General features: G+C 54.4%; 1 protein-coding gene across 17 annotated transcripts in view; it reads left to right on the forward strand.

Moving 5' to 3' along the window:
* POU2F2 (POU class 2 homeobox 2) overlaps positions 1-24988 on the forward strand; it is a 35435-nt gene extending 10447 nt beyond the window's left edge. For 3 of the 17 annotated variants that reach the window (XM_060398627.1, XM_060398624.1, XM_060398626.1), the window contains 13 exons: positions 1249-1365; positions 1612-1890; positions 13037-13142; positions 13236-13327; positions 15296-15457; positions 15715-15856; positions 15939-16087; positions 16164-16340; positions 17461-17527; positions 18014-18142; positions 18831-19032; positions 19165-19238; positions 19492-24988. In XM_060398627.1, the coding sequence (XP_060254610.1) occupies positions 1249-1365; positions 1612-1890; positions 13037-13142; positions 13236-13327; positions 15296-15457; positions 15715-15856; positions 15939-16087; positions 16164-16340; positions 17461-17527; positions 18014-18142; positions 18831-19032; positions 19165-19238; positions 19492-19826 (2031 nt within the window). In that variant the 3' untranslated portion in view covers positions 19827-24988. The remainder of the gene's footprint in view (positions 1-1248; positions 1366-1611; positions 1891-13036; positions 13143-13235; positions 13328-15295; positions 15458-15714; positions 15857-15938; positions 16088-16163; positions 16341-17460; positions 17528-18013; positions 18143-18830; positions 19033-19164; positions 19239-19491) is intronic. The other 14 variants (XM_060398625.1, XR_006055949.2, XM_060398629.1 and 11 more) reach the window with 14 other exon arrangements.

Raw genomic sequence — 24988 nt, forward strand, 5'->3', positions numbered from 1 at the left:
GCATACAACTCTGGATTTTCACAAATTGAACACCTGTGTTGTCAGCATCAGATCAAAAGACAGAACAGGACCAGACTTCCAGAAGGCCCTTAGTTTCCCCAGGAGGTCAGCCGTGGCCCTGACTTCAAGTTCCGCTGCTTCACACTGCATCCCCACACCCTAGGCTTTCTGACACTTGGATCCCACCCCCTGGGGCATGCCACTCACTCTCCGTTATTTGGCCGTTCCCAGGCCTCTGTCAGTCTCAGTCTGTGTTGCAAACGCCATGCTCGCTCCTGCCAAGTTGCTGTGTTGCCTTGCACAAGTCGTTTTCCCTCTATGGACCTCCTTTTGCAAGATGTTTTTGGGAGAGTGGGCTGAAGGATGATCCCTAACATTCCCCTCTGGGCCCGAGAGTGAGACCCCTCAAGCCGCACACCCCCACCCCACGTGTCTTTTACCAGCAGACCTCTTAGGCCAGCCCACCATTGTCGGGCTTTTTGTGTAGGAGGGGAGGAAGGCAGGGACCTAGGGAGCACTGTGAGCTGGCCTGTCGTATGTGCTGGATGCAGCTGCACCTGTATGCTCCACGGAGAGATGAGGAGGGGCTCGGCCGGCTCTGGGTGGAAGCTGACAGCAGACCTGAGCCACGTCTGGCCTGCAGACACCTTTTGCTGACCTTGCCGCATTTCTGCCTTAGATTTTTACTGGCAGGGAGCAGAGTGGGGGCTGGTCAGGCCCCCCTTCAGGCAGGCGGGCACGCTCTTTCCAGCCCACTCCATCCACGCCTGCCCAAATCACCCATTTGCGCCATCTGCCTGTTTTCCATCAGCTTTGACTTCCTGACCCATATTCTAAGGCGGTGATTTTTCTTTAATACCTTAAGACCCTTTCTTCCAACAAAGTCTTGTTCCACTGGACAGACAAGAGATGTACTTTGGGCTGAAGCAGATGAGGGATATGGTACCCAGAACCGTTGGGTCCCCCAGGCATCATTTCCCATTTGACACATGGGGAACTGACCCCCAAGAGGGTAAAAGCACTCTCCGAAGGCAACCCTCTCCTGTCGGGAGTTTGGGTGCAGAGGCTAAACTGAGCGGTTAGCCAGCCCCTGCAGACCTTGCCTCCGACCCCCAGTCTGCTCCTCCCCGTGCAAGCGCCGGGCTGGCGTAGCCACACACGTGCCCTCTCTTTGGTTCGCAGGTGGGCATTCTCTCTGGCCTCCACTTAACATTCTGGGGTCCCGGACCCTGCCTCTCTCCCCCTCAGATCAAGGCTGAAGACCCCAGCGGCGACTCAGCCCCAGCAGCACCCCCGCCCCCGCAGCCGGCTCAGCCACACCTGCCCCAGGCCCAACTCATGTTGACTGGCAGCCAGCTAGCCGGGGTAAGTACCGGGGTGCACAGGGACACGGGACGGGGCGGGGGCGGGGAGGACAGGCCAGCCGCCTCCTGTCTGTTACAGGACCCACGGTGGCCTGGGGTATCCCGCCAGTCCCGCGGCCACTCTGTCCGCGCCTGCCTCTTCTGCCCGGTAACCCGCTTGGCTCCAGGCGCTAACTAACCCCTCTCTGCCTTCTCCGCTCCTCCCACGCTCCTCCTGCGGCCCCACCCCGGCCCCGCCCCCCCGCAGCTCACGGCGCTGATGCCGGCTCAGCAGCAGCTCCTCCTGCAGCAAGCGCAGGCCCAGCTCCTGGCCGCCGCCGTGCAGCAGTCCAGCGCCGCCGCCGCCGCCGCCGCCTCCACCTCCTCCTCTTCTTCCTCCTCCTCCTCCTCCGCCTCCTCCTCGACCTCACAGCCCCCAGCCTCCTCCTCCTCCGGGGGAGGCGACCTGCCACCACCACAGTCTGCCAGCCAGCCCCCGGGGACCCCACAGCTTACCCTGTCCCAGCCCATCCAGCTCACAGCACAGGTAAGGGCAGCCCCCGAGGGAGCACCCTCCCCCAGCCGAGCACCCTAGACTGCAGGAGGCTGGCTGGTCCCCGGGCACCATTTACCATTCTGACCACCAGCCACCGGCCAGGCAGTCCCCCAGCAACCCTAGGAAGCCTTGGGACACGCGGCCACCCATCAGTGGGGGGCTAGACCGAGGCTCTGAGGGAGCACACCCTCCAGGTGAGGGGAGCACCTGAGGAAACCGGGGGTCACCTCAGTGGGCAGGACCTGTGTGTGGGTCCCGTACGAAAGGCTGAGAATCAGAATCAGTGTCTCCACATCATGTCCTCTGGCTCATCCAGTGAGACCCTCTTTCAGAAAGAGGCCCATGGGTCAGGAAATGCTACATTCTCTCTCCCCATTCTACAGACTTCTGGTCTACATGGAATCATGCATATGAGGGGCCATATTAGCTTCTAGGCCTGCCACAAAAAGTGTCACTAATGAGGTGGCTTAAAACAACCAAAATGCATCATGTTAGACCAGAAGTCCAAAATCAAGGTGTCAGCAGAGCTGGGCTCTCTGTGAAGGCTCTCGGGGGAATCCCTCTTTGCTTCTTCCAGCTTCTGGTGGTGTGGGAAACCGCGGGCTTTCTCATGGACGGATGATTCCAGTCTCTGGCCCCGTCGTCACATGGTCGTCTTCTCTGTGCTTATCGGTCTCTGTGTCCACATTCCCCTCCTCGTAAAAGGACAGCAGTCGCTGAATCAGGGCCCACGCTAATGACCTCATTTTAACTTGATCATATCTGCAAAGACCTCGTTTCCAAACCAGGTCATAGTGACAGGAACCAGGGGTTAGAATTCCCGCCATATCTTTTTAGGGAACACAGTCCAACCATGGCAGTGGCCAATTCAACTGTTGGCAGTGGCCCACAGACTTCCCATAAGGATCCCTGACAGGAGCTGAGTAGAAGCTGGGCAGGCCTCCTCTTCTGACAGGCTGCTGTCTCCGGCGCACCCCTTCCTTCCACACCTGCCCATGTCACCCATCTGTGCTGTTTACCTGGTTTCCATATAGCGTTTGAGTCTGTGACCCATGTTGCAGGACAGCGAAGGGCCTAGGAAGCCTTAGAACAAGGGACCCTGTTTAACTCCGCACGGCCCTGAGTTTCTCACAGTGACTGTTCCTAGGATCCTCCTCTTTCCCCGCCCCTTCCCTAGGAATCCCCTGGTGGCCTCTGCTGTCTGCACCAGGGAGCTGTCCAGCGCCCACGAGACTGTTCCCTTGGCAGCCGTTAGCCTCTGATGGACCGGCTCCACTTCTGGCCAGCACTCTCATTTGGGGCTTAACACCAAGCGCATTTCTGCCTTCTTAGTGCTTCCTGCCACGAGGTCTGGCTCCTCAGCAACATAGAGCAATCTGGCCTCGCTGCTCTATAGTGACTTTCCCAAACAGATCGTCCCAATGCCTGGCTCGCCACTGTTGCCCCATGTAGTCTGTTGGATGCGGCCTTGGTACCAGGCACTGTGCTAATGCGACCACCTTGAATTCACAGACCCTCATCATGCCTGAGGCTCTGGGGAGGTGAAGTGACTTCTCCTGCCTCAGGTCATACCGTGAGCTCAAGGGGCATTGCCAGCCCAAGTCCAGAGCTGTAACCACATGATCTGGGGCTGCTGCCCCTCTCTGGCTCCCCTCCCTCCCTGGCCACCAGAGACCCCTGCAATTTGCCTCACAGCACACACCTCTCTTTACTGGGCAGTGCTGAGGCTCAGGGCTCCTCACTAGGCTCCTCCAATCTCTGTCCTTCTTTCTACCTGGAAGTCACCTGTATTTATCTGGTCAGCTCCTCCTCTTCCTTTAAGTCCCAGCTCAGGAGTCTGCACCTCCAGGAAGTCTTCCATGACTTCTCTTTCTCTCGCTGGTTTGATTTTCTGCTTTCTGATCACCAAAGGCTGTGTGAAAATGGGCCCTCGAAAATCTCTGCTGAAGGAACACAGACTACAGGGAGGGCAGAGGGACAGGGCAGCCTAGTGCAGACCCAACCAGGCCATCAGCCCCAGGAGCAGCAGACGCTCCTGTTCAGCCAGTGCCTACAGGCTCTCCACAGACCCCGGGAACAGCAGGCTGACCCTCTGCCGCCCGCTGCCCTGCCCGCGCCCTGATTCTCCAGGCCTGCTCCTGCCCAGCCCTCTCCCCTCGCTCTGCCTGCCCCAGCTTCCCCCAGCTCTCATCTTCATCTGTCCCCTGCGAGTGCCAAGCTAGGCTGAGGTGGTTTCCTGGGAGTTCCATCGCCCCGCGATCTCACTTCCTCAGCAGATAAATGTTTATCCCGGGCAGCCCAGGAGCAGGGAAGCAAGCTGCCTACGCTCAGGCCGCGGTGGGCACCACGTCCTCCCGTGCTCACTGCCCCGCTGCAGTCACAGCCGGCCCGGCCCTGGCTTGACTCTCTTCCCAGCCTGTGTCTTGTGCATGCTGGGGCCATTTAACTTCTCTTGCCTGCTCAGCTCTGTCCCGCCCTCACTTCACAGATATTTCCCTTGTGTCGAGCCCTGGCAGGAAGCAGGCATGACTCACCCAGAGCCTTGTCCCTGGAGGGGCTCCCAGTCTCATAGAGAAACAGACACACCAATAAGCCACCAAGAAATGTTTGAGAAGTTCTCAGAAAGTTAAAGGGCTTCCCAGGTGGCACTAGCGGTAAAGAACCTGCCTGCCAATGCAGGAGACCTAAGAGACGCGGGTTCAATCCCTGGGTCGTCAAGACCCCATAGAGGAGGGCATGGCAACCCACTTCAGTATTCTTGCCTGGAGAATCCCATGGACAGAGGAGCCTTGTGGGCCACGGTCCATAGGGTCCCACAGAGTTGGACACAACTGAAGTGACTTAGCAGACATGCAGGCAAGAGAGTCAAGGGCATTCATAGTCCTAGCACTTTGAAATTGTATGTAAAGTACAAAGAGAAAGTCCAGCTTCTATCCCTGTAATGCCAGCTTCCAAAAAGTCATGTTGGTCAGCTTGGCAGGAACCTTCCTTGCATTTTCCTGTCTTGAACAGATGAAGAGGTGATTATAATACCATTTTACCACTAACTTTGATTTTGGCTGCACCGCATTTGTTGTGGAATCCCAGTTTCCTGACCAGGCATTGAACCTGAGCCCTTGGCGGTGAAAGCAGAGTCCTAACCACTGGGCCACCACAGAACTCCTTCTAATTTTTACACTCTGTGCGGCCAGCACTGGGCGCAGTGCCTTCTACCGAGGTGGCCTCACAGATATTTACTGAATCAGTGAGGGATGTTTTGCTGCAGCTTTTCAATCAAGGGTAGGGAATACATCTCTCCTGGGGAGTCATTCAGAATGTCTGGGGTAGGAGAGGCATTGATTGAACCTTTATATTCACTGCTAAAACATCATTTTGTCTCTGGAGAGCCCAGCGAGTTGGGGGGATGGCCCCATTCCATCTTACGGCCACAGCAAATAGAGCTTGAGAAGATCTTTTAGGCGGGCAGGACCTAGTGAAGAAAGGTGACCGGGAGAAACCTGCTGGGAGTGGTGGGGATACAGGAAAAGGAAAGCGGTGGTGTCTGAGGGAGTCAGGGCAGGCTTCCCGGAGGAAGTGGCATCCGCACCGAGGAGGGACAAGTGGGAGTTTGCCAGGTGGATGAGTGGAGGAGGAGTTCCAGGCACGGAAAGGGCGAGTGCAAAGTGAGAGAGTAAGGCAGGCTTGGGGAGGCGGTGGGTGGACACGAATGAAGGATGAGGTGGGAGGAGGTGTCAGCGTGGCCACAGCTCCCGCTCTAGGCAGTTAAAGAGTAAGAGGGAATATTTGGCTCAGGCCACTGAAAAGACCCAGCCTAGAACATCAGACCTGGCCCCAGGGGTCTGTCTTCCTTTTCATTCTGGGACGGGCACAGTGGATACCAGCACTTCTAGCCTTGCAGCCACCGTGCCCACCCACTGCCAAGTCATTGTCTCCTGACCCCTGAGAAGGTGGGCTCAGCCCCGCCTGGACTACATGGTGTGAGAATGGGAAGGGGAGGACCCCAGGAGGAGATGAGTCCTGCCACTAGAGAAGAGGTGGGAGAATGCCAGGTGAGCCCAGGCACCCATCTGGAGGTGTTCAGCCGTATACCCGTAGGCCCCAGAGTCCAGGAGCCAGGCCGAGGCTCGCTGGTCACTCCAGGACTCCTGGGCTGGGAATCTGTTGGGCCTTGTCTGTCCTGGAATTTTAGCATGAGGTAGCATGGAATGTTGGGCTAAGATGGTAAAGAACCTGTCTGCCAGTGGAGTCGATGCAGGTTCGATCTTTGGGTCAGGAAGATCCCCTGGAGAAGGGAATGGCAACCCACTCCAGTATTCTTGCCTGGAGAATCCCAAGGACAGAGGAGCCTGGCAGGCTACAGTCCATGGGATCACAAAGAGTCCAACACAACTTGGTGACTAACAACAACAGCATGGGATGTTATATGCAGTTGGCATGTAGGTGCTTTTCCTCCCTGTTGACTGGTGCTCTGTTCCACGGTGTGCTGCCCCAGTCGCTGCTCCACGTGGCAGGGCCAGCCTCTGGGGGATGGGGGTATACATAGAAGATCCTGTGCTAGAGACAGGCCACCTCTGTCCACCTGCAACCCCAACCTTTAGAGTTTCCCTCAGTGGAGGCGGCCGGAGGAGTCATGGTCATGTATTCACTCAACTAACACTGACTGAGCTCCTGTGTACGCCAGGCTCTCATTCGTGGCCCTGAGAGGACAGCTGGGAGCAAGACAGGGGGCTGCCCTTGAGGACGTTATTATGTTCTAGTGGAGAGACAGATAGTAAACAAGTCAACAAACCAGCAAAGCAAGACGGTTTTAGCATAAGTGTAATGAAGAAAATGAAACAGGGTGCTGCCCTAGGGGGAGGAAGCCACTTTTTTTTTTTTTGCAGCGCTGCACAACACACTGGGTCGGGGATCGAACCCTTATTTATTTATTTTAACATCGAAAGCATTTTGTATTGGGGTATGGCCGATTAACAATGTTGTGATAGTTTCAGGTGAACAGTGAAGGGACTCAGCCATACATACACATGTATCCATTCTTCCCCAAACTGCAGGAGGAAGTCACTTTCAATGGATAGTCAGGAAAAGCTTCACTGAGAAGGTGGCCTTTGAGAACCAAGGCCTGAATGAGTCAGGCATGAAGGCAGTGGAAGAGCTTGGGAAAGGGCAACAGCAGGTGCAAGGGTCCTGAGGCAGGAACCGGCCTGACTTGTTCAGGACACAGAGGAAGGTGAAATGTGTGAAACAGAGTGAGTGGGAGACAAGTGGGAGGTGAGGGGCCGTGGCAGAGGCAGGCAGGACTGGCTTTTGCAACATCTCGTAGGCAAGATCCAGGAGCTGGGAAGGTGTGCTGGGTATGATGGGAGGCAGTAGGGGGTGCTAAGCAGGTTAGGAATGTGCCCCAACTGACCCTTTACAAAGCTCCTTCAGCTGCTCTGGGTAGAATGGACTAGAAGCAAGGAGCCGAGTGGGAAGCCCTTGCAGGCATCCCTGAAGGTGATGAGGGTGGAGGTGGGGTCCAGCATGCTCTTTTGTACGGATCCTATAGGTCAAGGGTGACTCCTGGGACTCTGGCTTCAGCGACTGGGTGGTGGCGAGGTGGTTTCCTGAGCTGGGGAAGGCAGGGGAGGAACAGGGTGTTTTGGAGGGCGGGGCTGAGGAACCAGGAGTTTCACTTTGGACATGGTAGGGTTTAGAGAGTCTGTTAATCACCCAAAAGTAAAGACATCAAATAGGCAGATGGATATTAGAGGCTGAAGCTCGGTGGAAAGTCTGGGCAGGAGCTGAAAGTTGTCAGTTTCCAGGAAGAGGATGGACCCGTGGGGCTCCTGCCCTCGAGAGCCCATGGGGTGACATGAGGCGGGTGATGGGAGGGTGCAGTGCCAGCAAATGCTTGTGTTGGGGGAGTATGTTCTGGTTTTCGAGATGCTTTGATAATAATATTACTCAGGCCTCAAAACAACCCACTGAAGAGTTAGACATTATTACTCTCATTTTATAGATGAAAGAGCGATCCAGGTGGTCCTAGTGGTAAAGAACCCACCTGCCAATGCAGGAGACATAAGAGACACGGGTTCGATCCCTGAGTCAGGAAGATTCCCTGGAGAAGGAAATGGCAACCCACTCCAGTATTCTTGCCTGGAGAATCCCATGGACAGAGGAGCCTGGTGGGCTACAGTCCATGGGGTCTCAAAAGAGTCAGATACAACTGAAGCGACTTAGCAGGTATGTACACATATGTGAAAAACTGAGGCCCCAAGAGAAATGACTCAGTAAAAATGACTGCTGTTTAAGGAGAACCCCTTGAGTGAATCAGGGATCAGGCTAAATGTTCTACATGCCTTGTCTCATTTAATTCTTTAACAGCCCCATATAAGAATTATTGAGGTGTCATTTGAATAAATTGAGGCTTAAAGAGGGTAAAGAACTGCCCGTGGTCTCAGGTGTGTAAAGGACAGTCAGGTGTCTGGCTGGCTCCAGAGCCCAGGTATTCCAGGACACCTTGCATTGTTACCCCAGTCAGTATAGCCCAGAGAGCTGGTGTACCCCCAAGTCACTCAGGAATTCGCTGGTGGTGCAGTGGTTAAGGGGTCTCCCTGGTTGCTTCGAGGTAAAAGAATCTTCCTGCCAATGTAGGAGATACAGATTCGATCCCTGGGTCGGGAAGATCCCCTGGAGAAGGAAATGGCAACCCACTCCAGTATTCTTGCCAGGAAAGTCCCATGGACAGAGAAACCTTGGGGTCTCAGAGTTGGACATGACTGAGCTGCTGTGCATGGACACACGCCAGTGATTAGGACTACGTGCTCTCACTGCCAAGGGCCCGAGTTTGAACCCTGGTTGGAGAACTAAGATCCCACAAGCTGTGAAATGTGCCCCCACCCTAAAAAAGGAGGAAGCAGGCACAACATCCAAGACTCGAATCGCCACGGTTCTCAGATGAAAGGGACCCTTGCACCCCCCAGGTGACCTTCCCACCCACTGTGGGAACTCCCTCCATATTGTTCTGAGCAGGTGGGGGTGCAGTGTCACCCAGGGGGCCCCCAGGACAGATGCTTCCTGCCCCCCAAGTGGCCCCTTCCACTAGGCTTTCACACAGTCACTGCAGTGTACTCTGCACAGCTCCCGGCCCCCATCCCTTCCTGTCCTCCACACCTGGCCCTCACTTCAGGCTCTTCATGTCCTGGCAGCACAGTGTCCAGAACAGGTTGTAATTTGCCCTATCAGGGAGGACAAGCCAGTGTAGACGTGCGTGCTGACACCTTCCCCTTGGGGTGGCTGTCGGTGTGTGTGGAGGCCAGTCTTGGGGGGCAGGGAAGTTGGCCTGTGCGGTGGAGTGAAGCGCTGCACCTGCTGGGCTCGGCCTGGTGCCTCTAGTTCCTTCTCAAGGCTGCCTACTCCCCACCAGGTGGAACCAGCCCAGTGGGTGATTACATTGCAGTTCACCCATAGGTCATATAACCACCCTGTCTCAGTCTTTCTGCCCCCAGTCTGCGGCCAAAATCCTACCTGTGGCAAAACCCAGCCAGTTGGCACCCAGACACCTTCAGTCCTAAGATTTATCCTATGCATTCTCTGAAAATTCGTCTATCACCTATACCGCCCTGCTCTGGGGCAGGGGAGTGATCAGATGACAGCGATGAGCAAGAATGTGGCCCTTTCTTTCTCAGCTTTGATAGGCTGTGCTAGCCCTCTGTTCTGGTTTTTCTCGAAGGTTAGGGACAGAGCAGATGATCCACTAATATCCCAGCGAGGGTCTAGCAGGCATGCCTCCGCTTACTCTAACTTTTCCATGGCCTGTGTCGGTTCTAACACGCCCCTAAGTGGCTTCACAGGGCGAGCCGGTTCAGATGGCGCTAGGTTGTAGAGAAATGGCGCCCCCTACTGGCTAACCCTTGGTCTTGCGGCAGCTCACTGCTCTTCCCAGAATCTCTCTCGTTCTTTTTTCCCACATATGGATGAATGGATGGATGTATGTATTCATTTGGCTGTGCCAGGTCTTAATTGCAGCAGGCAGGATATTTAGTTGCCTCATGTGAACTCCCTGGTCAGGAAACGAAGATCCCAAAAACTGTGTGGCAGTTTAAAAAAAAAATTTGATGGAAAGTTGTGGAGGCTTTATTTTTTTGTTTGTTTTGGCTGCCATGCAGCTTGCAAGTTCTTTGCTCCTGACCAGGGATCGAACCCAGGCCCCAGCAGTGAAAGCGCAGAATGCTGGCCACCAGATTGCCAGGGAATTCCCTCTATTAATATTTAAGAACAAGAAACTGGGTTCCACAGACCATCGCAACAGGGGTCTGTGGATAGAATTCAGGGGTGAGAGTCCATGAACTTGGATGGGAAAAAATTTCGTCTCACTTTTCACTATCCTCTTACTGAAAACGTAACATTTCCTTCTGGCATGCATAAAGGCAGCGGAGCACAGTATTGGGAGGGCTTAGACTTTGCCACCTATGGAATGAACAGATATTTCCATATTCTATTACAGTTTTGCAGATCTTTTAAAATACAATTTTCAATCATTGTTTTGAAATTACAGTAGTCATTCAGCTTGTTGCTTGCTCCTATTTAGTGGGTTAACAAAGAAGCCCATTGATTACTGTTTATCACAGTCAAAAATATATTTGATGATTGTATTTTAATATAAGTGATTTGCTTTGAAGTTCTGTATATTTTACGTTGCACTTTTTTTTTAAATTCTGGGAAGGAGGGTAGATTTTGGCAGATATTGAAGCATTCAAAGCACAAAAATGTGTAGAAAAAATTTTGGTAGAGGACTTCGCTGGCAGTCTAGTGGTTAGGACTTTGTGCTTCCACTGCAGGGGTCATGGGTTCGATCCCTCGTCAGGGAATTAAGAACCTGCAAGCTGTGACACTCGGCCAAAAAAAGATACGAAAAACATTTTGGTAGGACTTATGGATAGACTGGATGGATAAGAGAGGGAGAAATCAGGGCTGATCCCCCAGTTTGTGGTCTGAGTAACGGTGGGTGGGGGACTGGTTTAGGTTCTCATGCAAGTCCTCACTGTGAGACCCACGCAAATTGCGATGCATTTCCCCATCTTTTCCCTCTCCTGGCTGATTCAGAAAGAAATCTGCAGACCTCTTTTTCAGCCTTCTGGTGATAAAGGGGGATTTCTCCTGAGAGTCACACTCCCAGAGAGATAGGAGTTAGTAAATATTTTAATTCTTATTTATTCTAATAAATAAGCTGAGAGTTATACCAAATCAGAACAATACTACTACTAAGATTATTTCTGGCCTTACTTTTTGGATTCAATTCAGTGGGCACTAAACGGGGGCTTTCCAGGCTCTACTAAGGGTGAGGTGTTTAGTCCCTCAGTCGTGTCCAACTCTTTGCAAGCCCATGGACTGTAGCCCGCCAGGTTCCTCTGTCCCAGGGATTTCCCAGGCAAGAATACTAGAGTAGGTTGCCATTTCCTTCTCCAGCAGATCTTCCCAAACCAGGGATCGAATCCAGGTCTCCTACATTCCAGGCAGATTCTTTACGGCTGAGCCACCGGGCCCTTTAAGGAAAAGAGGACAGGGAGTTCTCTGGTGTCCCAGTGGCTAGGATTCCAGGCTTTCACTTCCTTGAGCCTGGGTTCATTCCCTGGTTGGGGAGCTGAGATCCCATGAGCCACACAGTGTGGCCAAAACAATAATAAATATAAAATGAAAACTACTGAGAAGTACACAGATCATAAGTATACAGCTCAATGAGACTCACAAACCGAGCACACCCATTTAACAGGCACTCAGATCAAGAAACTGAATATGGCCAGGCCTCTAGAAGCCCCTAAAGATCCCTTTTGGTCTGTGAAAGTGTTAGTGGCTCAGTTGTGTTCAACTCTTTGCGATCCCATGGACTGTAGCCTGTCAGGCTCCTCTGTCCATCAGATTCTACAGGCAAGAATACTGGAGTTGGGTGCCATTCCCTTCTCTAGGGGGTCTTCCTGACCCAGGGATCGAACCTGGGTCTCCTGCACTGCAGGCAGGTGCTATATGCTCTGAGCCACACATGCAAATGGAACTTAAAAATCCAGGCGTAGCCAAGGTTGGTTCCGCCTCAGGGCTGGAGAAAAGGATTTGTTCCAGGCCTCTCTGCTTGGCTTGCAGATGACCACCTTCTCCCTGCATCTCTTCATGTCATCTTTCCTCTATCCATGTTTGTCTCTGTCTGCAAATCTCCCCAGATTATATGGATACTAGTCATATTGGATCAGTGCCCACCCTAATGACCTCACATTAACATGATCATCTGCAAAGACTCTATTTCCAAATAACATCACCCTCTGGGGTTCTGGGGAGGTTAGGATTCCAACATATCTTTTTTGGGGGGGGTAAGAGGGGAACGACACAATTCAACTCATAACAATGCCAAAGAGTTTTCCTAAGTGATTGTACCAATTTAATCAGCTACTTGTTCGGTTGCTAAGTTGTGTCCAGCTCTTTGCAACTCCATGGACTGCATGCCAGGCTTCCCTGTCCTTCTCTGTCTCCTGGAGCTTGCTCAAACTCACGTCTACTGAGTTGGTGATGCCATCCAACCAGTTCAACCATCTCATCCTCTGTTGAGCCCCCTTCTCATGCCTTCAAGCTTTCCCAGCATCAGGGTCTTTTCTAATGAGTCAAGTCTCTGCATCAGGTGGCCAAAGCTTCAGCTTCAGCACCAGTCCTTGCAATGAATATTCAGGGTTGATTTCCTTTAGAATTGACTGGTTTGATCTCCTTGGAGTCCAAGGGACTCTCAAGAGTCTGGTCACTGGGGGCTGGAGTATTTTAAAGCTAGTTCCAGACATGATATCATATGCCTTGGGAGTGTTTTAAAAGGAAGGAAGACTGTCTGATTTACATTTTTAAGTGATTCTATCTGTTCTGTGGGAATATAAGACAAGGCAAATATCCCACCAAGAAAGAAAAGGTAAATAGAGAGTGAGCTCTCCTGTGATGACACATGTAGGATGCTCAGGCCTCCCTGGTGCCCTCAGCTCAGGGGTGTGTCCAGCGACCCGTGCTCCATCCCTTGATGACTAGTGCCAGCCTGCCTTGTGGAGCACCACTTGGGGTTTGGGGGATGCCGAGAGAGGAAGCGGGCCAGGACTCAGGCTGTCTTTCTGTCCGCCCTCCTCCCTGCCAGGACATCCAGCAGCTCCTCCAGCTCCAGCAGCTGGTGCTTGTGCCAGGCCACCACCTCCAGCCACCTGCTCAGTTCCTGCTGCCGCAGGCCCAGCAGAGTCAGCCAGGTAAGACCCTCTACCCTGGACGGCCTCCCCCAATGCCTCCACACGACTCCCGCTGTCCCCCCTCACCCCGTGTGGTCCCTCTTGTCTCCCCAGGCCTGCTACCAACGCCAAATCTATTCCAGCTACCTCAGCAAACCCAGGGAGCTCTTCTGACCTCCCAGCCCCGGGCAGGGCTGCCCACACAGGTAACCGGTCTACTGAGTACTTCAGGGTGTGGGTGAAAGGTGTGAAGTTGGAGGAGTGAGGGTCTGCTTCCCATTTGGCCCACCTGCAGCCACAGGGGCCAAGATGGGGGTCGGGAGCCCCAGGGCCCAGCGCTGTTCTGCCACTGATTTGCTGTGGGACCCTAGGCAAGCTGCTCTCTCTGTCTGAGTTGGTTTGCTCCTCCACAGAATGAGGGAAGTCAGCCAGACCAGTGGCTCTTGACCCCTGCAGGCACATGGGTTCCTTGGAGAATCTGATGGAAGATTTGAGTCTGACCTCTCACTGCCCCAAAAAGGCACAAGTGCACAAAACAAAATTTCAGGGGGTTCACAAGCCTTTAGATCACAAATGCTTCAGATCTCCTCCAGCACTCCAAGTAGGGTGGGGGGGCAGTTCCCTGAGGAAGGCGTCTGTTGGTTCATGTCCCCTTTCCAGACCAGAGACTGCAAACGGTGGCCCACACTCACTGAAAAATTGAGTTAGTTGTCAACAAAATTCCCAGATTCCCAGCTTCTTTTGACAAGGCAGAAGCTATGGGAAGGCTGCATCTGCATTCAGAGGGTACGAGCACAGGCCCCTTCCCGCATGGTGTGAGCTCTCCAGGCCGTCTCGTCCCCATGGCCTTTCTTTTAGTTTGCTGCCTGCATTCTAAACTTTGATCATGCGTGCGTGCTTAGTTGCTTCTGCCGTCTGACTCTGTGCGACGCTATGAACTATAGCCTGCCAGGCTCCTCCGTCCATGGGTTCTCCAGGCAAGAATACTGGAGTGGATTGCCATGCCCTCTTCCAGGGGATCTTCCCCACCCAGGAATAGAACTCCCTGCGTCTCCTGTGTCTTTTGCATCACAGGCAGATTCTTTGACACTGAGCCACCCGGGAAGCCCCCAGCTTTGATAATACTCTTTCGTAATTACAATTTCAAAGTTCCCTCCTACCTATTTTTCATAACAGCCCTTTCAAAAAATATATAAACTATTTCAGAAAACCTGAAAAGTTTAGATGCTAATACAGGGCTTGGCTACAACACTAGAATCCAAAATGCTCAGAAAATCAAGCTGATCTTGTAATGTGGGCACCGGAAGTCATTTGGCTGCAAAACCTGTCTTAACCTGAATTGAGGCAGTGTGTCACTTCTTTATCCCTCTTGTGTGATGTTCACCCCTTAACTGACAGCTGTTGATATGTCTGAATATAGGGTAATGCCTCGACCCTAATTGGAGGAGAGTTTATATTATCTGTGATATATGCCCCATGCAGGCTTTCTAAAACCTGAAAAATTTCTGAATTCTAAAACACATCTGGCCCCGAGGTTTTTGGATAATGGATCAAGGACTTGTGTGTCCAGCATCCCTGTACCTATCACCTGTTTAGATGTTTCATTTTTAGGGAAATGAAGCATTCCAGAGAGAACTGCTGCCTCCTTGTAAATCTCCCTAGTGTCCCTCCCTATTTTTTTTTTTAAATTTTACTTTATTTGCAGCCTAGTCATTTTAAACCTGATTCTCCCAACAACCCCGTGGGGTAGGTAGGGTAGCCATGATTGTTTCCATTCCGCGGAGGGAGAAACTGAGGCCCAGGAAGATTAAGAAATTTCCCTGAGTCCCTAGCAACTGGATAGCAGAGCCAGTCCTTGGATTTCCTGCCTGAAAGGAGGCTAAAACCGTGAACCCCTGTGGAAAGAGCCTTTGGTGGAAGGAGATGGCAGCTCCTTATGGGAGTCTGCAGGCCAGGAGGGAATGTGCAGAGAATTTCGGGCAGTGAGAGCGCCCTTGTGGGGCAGCAGAGGTCAGCTTGATTGGCCATGAGTGGGGAGGAGCCACCTGGGGCGGGTGGAGGGGAGTCTGCAGGGAGAGTCTGGATGGCAGGGAGGGAGGGAGGGGACAGAAGCCAAGGCTGAGCCCCATCCTGGTCCTCGGCCCTACATCCCACCCACCTGCCCGCCCCACCAGGCCGTGACCCGCCCCACGCTGCCCGACCCGCACCTCTCACACCCGCAGCCCCCCAAATGCTTGGAGCCACCATCCCATCCCGAGGAGCCCAGTGATCTGGAGGAGCTGGAGCAGTTCGCTCGCACCTTCAAGCAACGCCGCATTAAGCTGGGTTTCACACAGGTCTGAGGCTGCCCGCCAGGACAGGCGGCGGGACCCTCTGGTGGCGGGAGGGGTGGGGCCTCGTTATCTGGTGGGCGGAGTAGAGGGCGTGGCTAGATGGTGGCAGAGTGAGGGGCAGGGAGCGTAGGAGTCTAGTGGGCGGGGTGAAGGGGGCAGAATCATCTAATGGGTGGGGTTGGGGTGGGGTTAGATGGTGGGCGGGGCTGAGCCTTGTGCCCAGCCCTGACCGCCGTCCCTTCCCCGCCCCACCGGCCTAGGGTGATGTGGGCCTGGCCATGGGCAAGCTCTATGGCAACGACTTCAGCCAGACGACCATTTCCCGCTTCGAGGCCCTCAACCTGAGCTTCAAGAACATGTGCAAACTCAAGCCCCTCCTGGAGAAGTGGCTCAATGACGCAGGTGGGACTTGGGCTGGGGTTCCTCTACGGTCGGCGGGCCAGGGGAGGCTCCATCTCACGCCCCCATCTTCTCCCGGACACAGAGACTATGTCTGTGGACTCAAGCCTGCCCAGCCCCAACCAGCTGAGCAGCCCCAGCCTGGGTTTCGACGGGCTCCCCGGACGGAGACGCAAGAAGAGGACCAGCATCGAGACAAACGTCCGCTTCGCCTTAGAGAAGAGTTTTCTAGCGGTGAGGTCCCACCCCTGGGCGGCCCCGAGGGCTGGCTGGAGGGTGCGTCCGGGGCTGACGAGCCCTCTGTCCGCAGAACCAGAAGCCTACCTCAGAGGAGATCCTGCTGATCGCAGAGCAGCTGCACATGGAGAAGGAAGTAATCCGCGTCTGGTTCTGCAACCGGCGCCAGAAGGAGAAACGCATCAACCCCTGCAGCGCGGCCCCCATGCTGCCCAGCCCGGGCAAGCCGGCCAGCTACAGCCCCCACCTGGTACCAAGAGCCCCGCGCGGGGAGGAGGGGGTCTCCAAGCTCTGGCACACCCTCACCCCTTGGCTGGCACCTTGTGTGAAGCACAACCTGCCTGGTTGTCCACAGTGTTCCCAGAATGGGTGGAGGCAGGGAGAGCCACCCTTGGGGACAGGCTGTCACACAGCACACACTGCTCTGCTGGAGATCCAGGCACCACCGGCACACGCTGGCATGGCCACACACACAACTGTCCCAAGGTGCAGCCACACGGGGACGACCCAAGGTAGAGATCCCCCCTCACGCAGATTGACCACCACTCAGACCCTGGCAGGGGCGTCAGTACAGCCCTGCTTGTGCACAGGACATCCCTTTCTCCCACCTAGAGTGGAAGGTGTGACACTACAGAGAGGGGCAAGGGGCCCAGAGGATGTGAAGGAAGGAGGGACCCTCTGAGCTGAGTCATGAGGACAAGAGAGAGTGAGCCAGCCACGTGATGGACAGGCAGAGGGATCTGTGTGCACAAAGGCCTAGAAGCCAGAGTGTGCTGAGCCCAGTTCAACAAACTCCAGTGCAGTTTAGTGTGGTTGGAGCTGGAATGTTTATGAATGAGTGTGGGGGAGGGGTGGAGGATAGGCAAGGGCCAGATACCAAGTCCAGTGCTGAAGGAGCGTTATCCTGAACCACAGGCAGTAAGGCACCCAGGATGAGTTTGGAGCCTTAGAGGGACTGGCTCACATTTACAGTGAGGCTTCTGGAATTAGGATGAGACTGGAGGCAGGGAGGCTAAGAAGGAGACTGGTGAATGGTCTCCCCAAAATCAAGCAATATAACGTCTCAACACAGTGATGCAGAGATACACCTTATGCTCCTAACCACCCGCACCCCACCATGAGCATGTGCAGAGACACGCATACTTCAGACCTGCAGTGGGACAGCATCTGAGGAGAGGCAGGGAATGACTGTCAGTGGCCTAGGATCACCTAGGGCAAATGTGGCGAAAGCTGATGGAAAGCCCCTGGCATGAGAGAAACACAGCCTTGCAACCACAGCCCCTTTCCCCACCCTGGAGGCACAGGTGCAAGACCCACAGGGAGCACGGGGGAGCTGCCGGAAGACAGTGCCTTCTCTCCTCTCTCCCCAGGTCACACCGCAAGGGGGCGCCGGGACCCTGCCATTGTCCCAAGCTTCCAGCAGTCTGAGCACAACAGGTCAGAGGGGGCGGTGGGCAGTGACAGGGTGCTGGGAGAACGCAGGGCAGGCTCGAGCCTGAGGTCCTCAAGGGCACAGTGTCTCAGGGCATCTCTGGGCCTCGAGACGGAGCCTGGAGGTGGGGGATGGGGAAGAGGACAGACTCACCGCTAACTGCCAGAGTGGCTCAGGCTTCATCTGCTCCATAGTTTCATAGGAGAGAAGCAGGAGGCTGATAAAGGTGATGTGCCTGGGTTCTGATTCTGGCATTTAGAAACTGTGAACTCCAGGAGCAACCCTACCTCTCTGAGTCTCAGTTGTAAAACGATTGTGAATGTATCATATATACAGAAGCTACATCCACGAATATAGACATACAGAAGTGTATATGCACATACGCATATGCATGCTTTTGTACCCAAAGCCTTCCTTTGTTCCTTCCTGGGCCGCGTGCTTACTAAGTTGCTTCAGTCGTGTCCAACTCTGTGTGACCTCATGGACTGTAGCCCGCCAGGTTCCTCTGTCCATGGGATTTCCCAGGCAAGAATACTGGAGTGGGTTGCCCTGCCCTCCTCCAAGGGATCTTCCCGACCCAGAGAACGAACCGGCGTCTCTTAGGTCTCCTGCATTGGCAGGTGGGTTCTTCACCTCTAGCGCCACCTGGGAAGCCCCCTTCCTGGGGGTAGGGCATGTTTAACACCATATATAAAAATAATATAAAAACAAACGCCAAATTGTTCCCCCTCAGGTTAAGAAATAGTAAGTGGAAGTTTATGAAGTAGTAACAGTTTAACTAGGTCTAAACTCTTTATATTGAGTGTTGACTTCACACCCATTTTATAAGATAGATTATGTTATTTTCCCCATTTTCCAGATGAGGGAACTGAAGGCCAGAGAGGTGAAGGTACTCACCCAAGGGCACAGCTGCAATGTTGCAAAGCTGGCGATTGTTGTCCCAGGTGTCTGACCTGAGTCTGCGCTCTGCGCTCTCAGCCTCAGCTGCACCCCCCTTCCTGGCCCCTAGAGGGAGCCATAGGGGTCTGTCCTCTGGGCACCCCTGGTTCTTTGTACAAGGGGACCCAGAGGTGAGATTCAGGGCTGGATAAGCAGGGTGTGAAAGCACTCTGGGCTCAGGGCAGAGGCCCAGTGGGTGGCTGCCGCTTGTGCTGGGATTACTGTCACTGTGGCAGAGGCTGTAGGACAAAAGGGCAAGAGGCCTAAATGTGTTCTGACTGAGGAGAGGCTGAGGGATTGGGTAGGCGTCGACCTCAGTGGAGGACGAGTGGAAGCTGAAGTCTCCATCTCTTTGTCTCTCTCTGGCAGTTACTACCTTATCCTCAGCTGTGGGGACACTCCACCCCAGCCGGACAGCTGGAGGGGGTGGGGCTGGAGGCGGGGCCGCGCCCCCCCTCAATTCCATCCCCTCTGTCACCCCCCCACCCCCGGCCACCACCAACAGCACAAATCCCAGCCCTCAAGGCAGCCACTCAGCCATCGGCTTGTCGGGCCTGAGCCCCAGCACGGGGTAAGTGGGCAGCAGCAGGTAGGAGGCTGTGGGGAAAAGCAGGGTCGCTGCTGCTTCCAGGGTGGGGAGCTGCGGCTCCGATCCGGCGGGAGGGTCTCTGCCCCGCTAATGCCTCTGCTTTGCCTCTTGCAGAAGCACAATGGTGGGGTTGAGCTCCGGGCTGAGTCCAGCCCTCATGAGCAACAACCCTTTGGCCACTATCCAAGGTGCGTGCTGCCTTAGGTCACTCCCATTGTCACCAGCCCCGTCCCCCGGGGCCTGGAGCCCCCCCATTGCTGCTCCAGCCATGCCGTCCTGCCCTCGCTCACTGCATCGCTCATCTCTTCATACCCATCTCACCTCTGGGGAAGGTGTGAGGGGTGCTGACGGGGTCCATGGGTCAGATGGGAGGACAGAGGGCACTGCGGGCGGGATGCTGGAAGGCACGCCCAGCCCAACCTCTCTCTCTCTCCCTCCCAGCCCTGGCCTCTGGTGGAACCCTGCCCCTTACCAGCCTTGACAGCAGCGGGAACCTGGTGCTGGGGGCGGCTGGCGCAGCCCCAGGGAGCCCAGGCCTGGTGACCTCACCGCTCTTCTTGAACCACGCTGGGCTGCCCCTGCTCAGCGCCCCGCCTGGCGTGGGCCTGGTCTCGGCAGCTGCTGCGGCCGTGGCAGCCTCCATCTCCAGCAAGTCTCCTGGCCTCTCCTCGTCCTCCTCCTCGTCCTCCTCCTCGTCCTCCTCTACCTGCAGTGAGACGGCAGCACAGACCCCTGGAGGCCCAGGGGGACCCGAGGTAGGGTCCAAGCCCGAGTGAGGGCCCGCCATGCCTCCCCTCCGACTCCTCTGACCCCCCCTAGCCCCCCCCCCCGGCTCCGTGCCCCGCCTGGGAAGCAGGCGAGGAGGCCGGCGGTGGGGGCACCGAGGGTCCTCGGAGCAGGAGTGACAAGGGAGGAAAGACCAAAAAATTAAAAACAAAAGACCAACCAACAAACCAAAAAGAAAAAAAAAGAAAAGAAATCAACCAACAGAAAAAAGAAAACCAAAAATAATCACAAAGAAACCAGCTGCCCCAAAGGAACCAGAAGTGAAAAACAAACAAACATTGAAAACAAAAACCAAAAAACAAACAAAAAATTCCTCACCAAACCAAACAAACCAAATACCAGTCTGGAGCCAGACCTCAATGTGCTCACCCTCACTGCTACGACACCAAATAAGAACCCAGCCAGGGGCGGAGCAGCCTCAGCAGGGCGGACCTTACACGACCCCTGGCTGTAGGGCCAGGGCTCCCCCGTGGGGGGGGCGGGGGCCAGAGAAGGAAAAAGAGAATGTGCCAGCCTCCCAGCCTGTACCCCCTGCCCTGGGCCAGCCAAGACAGGGCACAGCCTGTGGTGGAGGGGGTGGGCTCAGAACCACCCACCAAGTATTCTTTTCCAGAAGGTGAAAGAGAAAGGGCCTGAACAACCTTACACCAAATATTCAGTAGCTTCATCCAAAGGATGTACAGAATTTTTAGCGTCGTGCTCAACAGAATGTGTCCCTGTCCTGTGTCTCCCCCTCTCTCCCGGCCCCCAGCTCTCCCCGCCCTGGCAGGGGGTCTCGCTTTAACCTCCTCCCTCCCTGACCCAGGGGAGAGTTCAAGGCCAGGCCTGGGATGACTTTTCAGCCCTTGTACCTCCCCCACCCTTTCCCTTTGAAGGGTGGGCTAGGCCATTTTGCCAAGCTCTAGCTCTCACATGTTCCCCCTACTCCACCCCACCCTGCCCACCCATCACCCTCCTCTGTTCTGGAACCTCCCACTATCCCTGGTCCAAGGGAAGGAGGAAGTTTCAGGCAAGAGAGGAGAAGGTGAGGGCATTCAAGTTGTCTTTTTTTCCATCCTCGTCTGTCAGTTTCCCTTAAAGAAAAAAAAAAAATTCATATTCCAGTGCCTATCCGTGGGATCCTTCACGTTCTTCGACATTTTTGACCAGAAACCAAAAAGAGAACTCACCTTGCTCTTCCCGCCCTGTGCCCCTCCGATCCTGGCAGATGCCTCTCCCTGCCCCCTCCACCCCACACGCACACACGCACGCACCCCAGTGGTGGGGTTCCTCCAGATGGCATCCCCATCAGGGTCGGTGTGGCAGGGACAATGCCACGGCCCGTGGTCCCCATCCGAGTGGGCGCTCTGGTGACCACCACTCCCATGAGACCTCCCTCGAGTCTTGGCTGGACCTCATGTTTGCCCAGCCCCGGGCACATCTCGATGGAAGAGGAGAGACGCTGCTGGGAGCCATGTTGCCCTCCTGCTACTGGGGAGGCCAACAGAGTTTTGAACCAAAAAAAAAAAAACCACAAAAAAACCAAACAATAAATTAAAACTAGGAAAAAAGAAAGAATTTATAGATATATATATATTTAAGGGAAAGAAGACGAGGACTCTTCAACGAATAAGAAGGAGCCGCGAGGTGGAGCCAGGCCCCTGCACCAGTGGTCCAGGCCTTTGGTCCCCAAGGCGGATGGAAGGATGGATGCTTCTTTCTCTTCACAAATACCTCATGGACGTCGTCTTCGGGAAAGCTGGAGGGGGCGGCTGGGGCCAGGCCTGTCCCTCAGCCAGGGCAGATGGAAGCGGGTGGGCAGGGCTGAGAAAGGGTGTCAGGGACTGGGGTGAAGAGCCCCAAGCTCCCCGCCCCCCCTCCCAATCAACTGAAAAAGCTTTAAGAAAAAACAGGAAAAAAGAAATGAGAAAGCAAAAAGGAATGGACGAAGGAAAACTAACAAACTTTTGGGTGGTTTGATTCCTCCTTTTGAGCCCTTCTGTTCTCTTCGGTCTGTCCTCTCCCCTCTCTCCTCCTCTCTCTCGGCTGTCCCTCCCTCTTCCTCATCGCCTCTCACCTCTCTCCATCTCCTTGTTTCTGTGTCTCTCCTCAAACCAAAGTGTTGCTGTGAAGGACGCGAGCCATTGAAATCAGAGTGGCCCCCGCCCCTGGCTGGGCAGGCGCAGAGGGAGGGGAGAGCCCCAGGAGACTGGCGGGGCTGCCGGACACTCCCAGGAGAGGCAGACGGAGCCTCAGATGCCACCCTGGGCCCCGAGGCCTCAGCGTTCTCACTTTCTTTCTTGTCTCCCTTCTCCCACCTGGGAAATGAAACTTTCGGGCTGGGCCATGGAGGCAGCAGAGACTCGGCTGTTTCAGGGGTCTCGGGGTGCCTTGTCTGGGAAGTGGTGGAGCGGTTGCCCCTCCCACCCTGGCACCGATGGGGCCTGGCATGCGGTCGACCCATCCTCGCCAGAATGTAAGCATCTCCGCTGAACCGACTCCCTGCCCTTACCCTACCTCTGAGTTTGTCCGTTTTTATTTCCTGAAGAGAAGGGACTGGCTAGCGGGCCTGGGCCCTAGCCCAAGGGTGGAGATGGGGCCAAGGGCTCCTGAATGGATAGGAAGGACGTTTGAGCAGAGCCAAGTGAAAGGAATTGCAACCAAAAACCCCTCCGAGAAGACAGGCAGCATGGAAGGCATGGTGGAGATGACTCAATAAACTATAATTCTAGACCAAAAAATAGAAAAGAAAAAAAAAAGAAAAAGAAAAAAAGAAAAAAAAAGGAAAGAAAATCCAGGACTCAACCACCACCCACTTCATCCTGCTTCCTCCCCATCAAGTCCTGCCTCCCGGACTGCTCCTCCACCCCAGTAGGAAGTGGGCAGAGGAGAGGAGGAAGCAGGGGGCAGGGATGGGCCGACGCCCTGACGTTGGTGGAGGGACCCCCATGCAGCCAGGGTGGTGGGGACCCTCCCCATCCAACCCCCATTATCTGGGAAAAGAAAAAACAAGAGAAAATTCCTGGGAGGGGGAAAAAATAACCAAATCCCAAGCTTTAACTACAGCTGTGAAACCAAATATTGGGAAGGGGGTGGGAGGGAGGGAGGGGCAAGTGTGCCCCAGGTCTCCCCCCTGGGCCCCCCTCCCCCGAGGACTCGAGATAAGGCACCAAATACCTCATAGAACTTTAATGTTAAAAAATGGAAACCAAATATCGTTGGCTGGGGGCCAGCCAGGGCAAGGGGCTGGGGGGCTGAGGGAGCCAGGGTTAGGAAGGTGATGGGGGAATTCATGCCCCCCACCTCCCTCTGCCCCTTCCACTCCAGCCTCCCGTCTCGACTCCGGGAAACAAAACTATCTCATCGTTTTTATTTTGTGGTCTGTACAGAGCCTGTGTCCGTGTGTCTGTGTGCAAGCGAGAGAGTTGGGGGGCTGGGGAACTTTATGTGGGGTTGGGGAAGGAGACCCCAGGCCAGGTTCTGGGCTAGGGGAGATGTCTGAGGTGGGGGGCCAGGGGCCTGGGCTAGGAAGAAGGATGAGTGGACTGGAGAAAGTGGGAGCCCTCTGAATTTCTCCTCCCCAACCCTGACCTCCTTACTCAAGGGAGGGACAGAGACTGGGTCTACCTAACGGTGGACCTTTTAATTGTGCCAAAAAAAAAAAAAAAATGCCAGTAACTAAAACACCTCTCTCTGGCCTCTTCTGGGAAGGCAGGGGCTGGGAGTGGGAGGAAAGACTAGGGGAGGGGAGGCGGGGTCAGTGGCAGTGAAGAACCAAGGCTCTGTATGACCTGGGGCTACGACCAGGAGGAGGGTAAGGCTCTGAGTTTCCCGCAGGTCTCCTCCCTGGGGAAGGCCAAGAGAGGCTCTCCAAGCCCTGCACCCTGGGAAGATGGGGTAAGGGACTAGCCATGTGGTGAGGGCACCTCTTGACCTGGCTAGATCTCCTCCCCCAACCCAAACCCCAGGGTGCCTCTCTCCCTTTAGCCCAGGGTAGGGAGAACTGAGTGAGAGAGAGAGTGAGACGGACTGAGCAAGACTGAGACACGCGGGCCCCCACTGGCCTCTGAGTGGGAAAGGCAAGTGCGAGAGATAAAGGCCTCCAAGAGAAAAAAGAAACAAACCAAAGATTTAACCATTAAAAAAAAAACCCACAGACAACTCCGCTACCTTTTTATACGTTGGAAAAAAAAGTGAAAAAAATTAAAAAATAAAAATTAAAAAAAAAAAAACACAAAAACTCCAAGCCGCAGTTCCTTCATGCGGTTTGAACTTTGACCTCAGCAGTCTCCAAAGCAAGATGACGATGAGAAAGGGGAACAAAAGAAAAAATAATGTATATTTTTAAGTATTTGTCCTTGACATGTTAGCTCCTTGTTAAACAAACACAAAAAGGAGAGAAAAATCCAGAGAGAAGCGTTGCTGGGATGGAGACAACTATTTACTATGTCTGTGACCCCTCCCCTCTGCCTCCCCTTCCTCTCCTTTCCTGTCCCTGCTGTCCCTCCCCCAACCTGTCCCCCCAAGCCCAGGGGCTCAGTATTTATTTATTTATATGACTGCAGGGTGACTGGGGGCCTCTCAGCCACTTATGGAGAGGCCCTTTGGATCATGGTAGGGTGGGGAAGGGGCGAGGAGTCTGGAGAGAAGCAGGAGCCTGATCTTCGGTCAGTTCCTCTCTGCCGGCTCCTTTCTGGCTTCTCATGTCACTGCTGCCACCTTCACCTCCCAAATCCAAGGCTGTTCCAAGGTGACCACCCCACCTTGTGAAGATGAAACTAGTTCAGCCCTTTCTGAGGTGGGTGTCTCTCCCCTTTGAAAGACTAGGTTCGAATGGGGAGGGGAAGAGGTGGCTAGTAGTGGGCAAGGGAGACCAAGGAGTCTCATCCAGACATGGAGCAGGCCCTGGAGGAGGCCCGCCTCTCCTCCATCCTCACCAGGTTAGCCCCCCTTTCAGTTCTGTTTGTCCCCTGTGTAGCCCCTCCCCTTCCACCCTGGACCCCCCTCCCTGTCTCTTCTCGTGGTAGCGGGTTAGCGTTTCAGTGTTCTTAACTCCAATCTGCTTGTTCATTGTACAATGTGCTTCTTTTAAGGCCCCATTTTTGTAACTTGAGTGTGTCATTCATCTGAACAACATCAAAAAATAAAAAATGAAAAACTGTACAGAGAGAAA

This window comes from Ovis aries, chromosome 14 (genome assembly GCF_016772045.2).
Source record: "Ovis aries strain OAR_USU_Benz2616 breed Rambouillet chromosome 14, ARS-UI_Ramb_v3.0, whole genome shotgun sequence".
NCBI classification, from domain to species: Eukaryota; Metazoa; Chordata; class Mammalia; order Artiodactyla; family Bovidae; genus Ovis; species Ovis aries.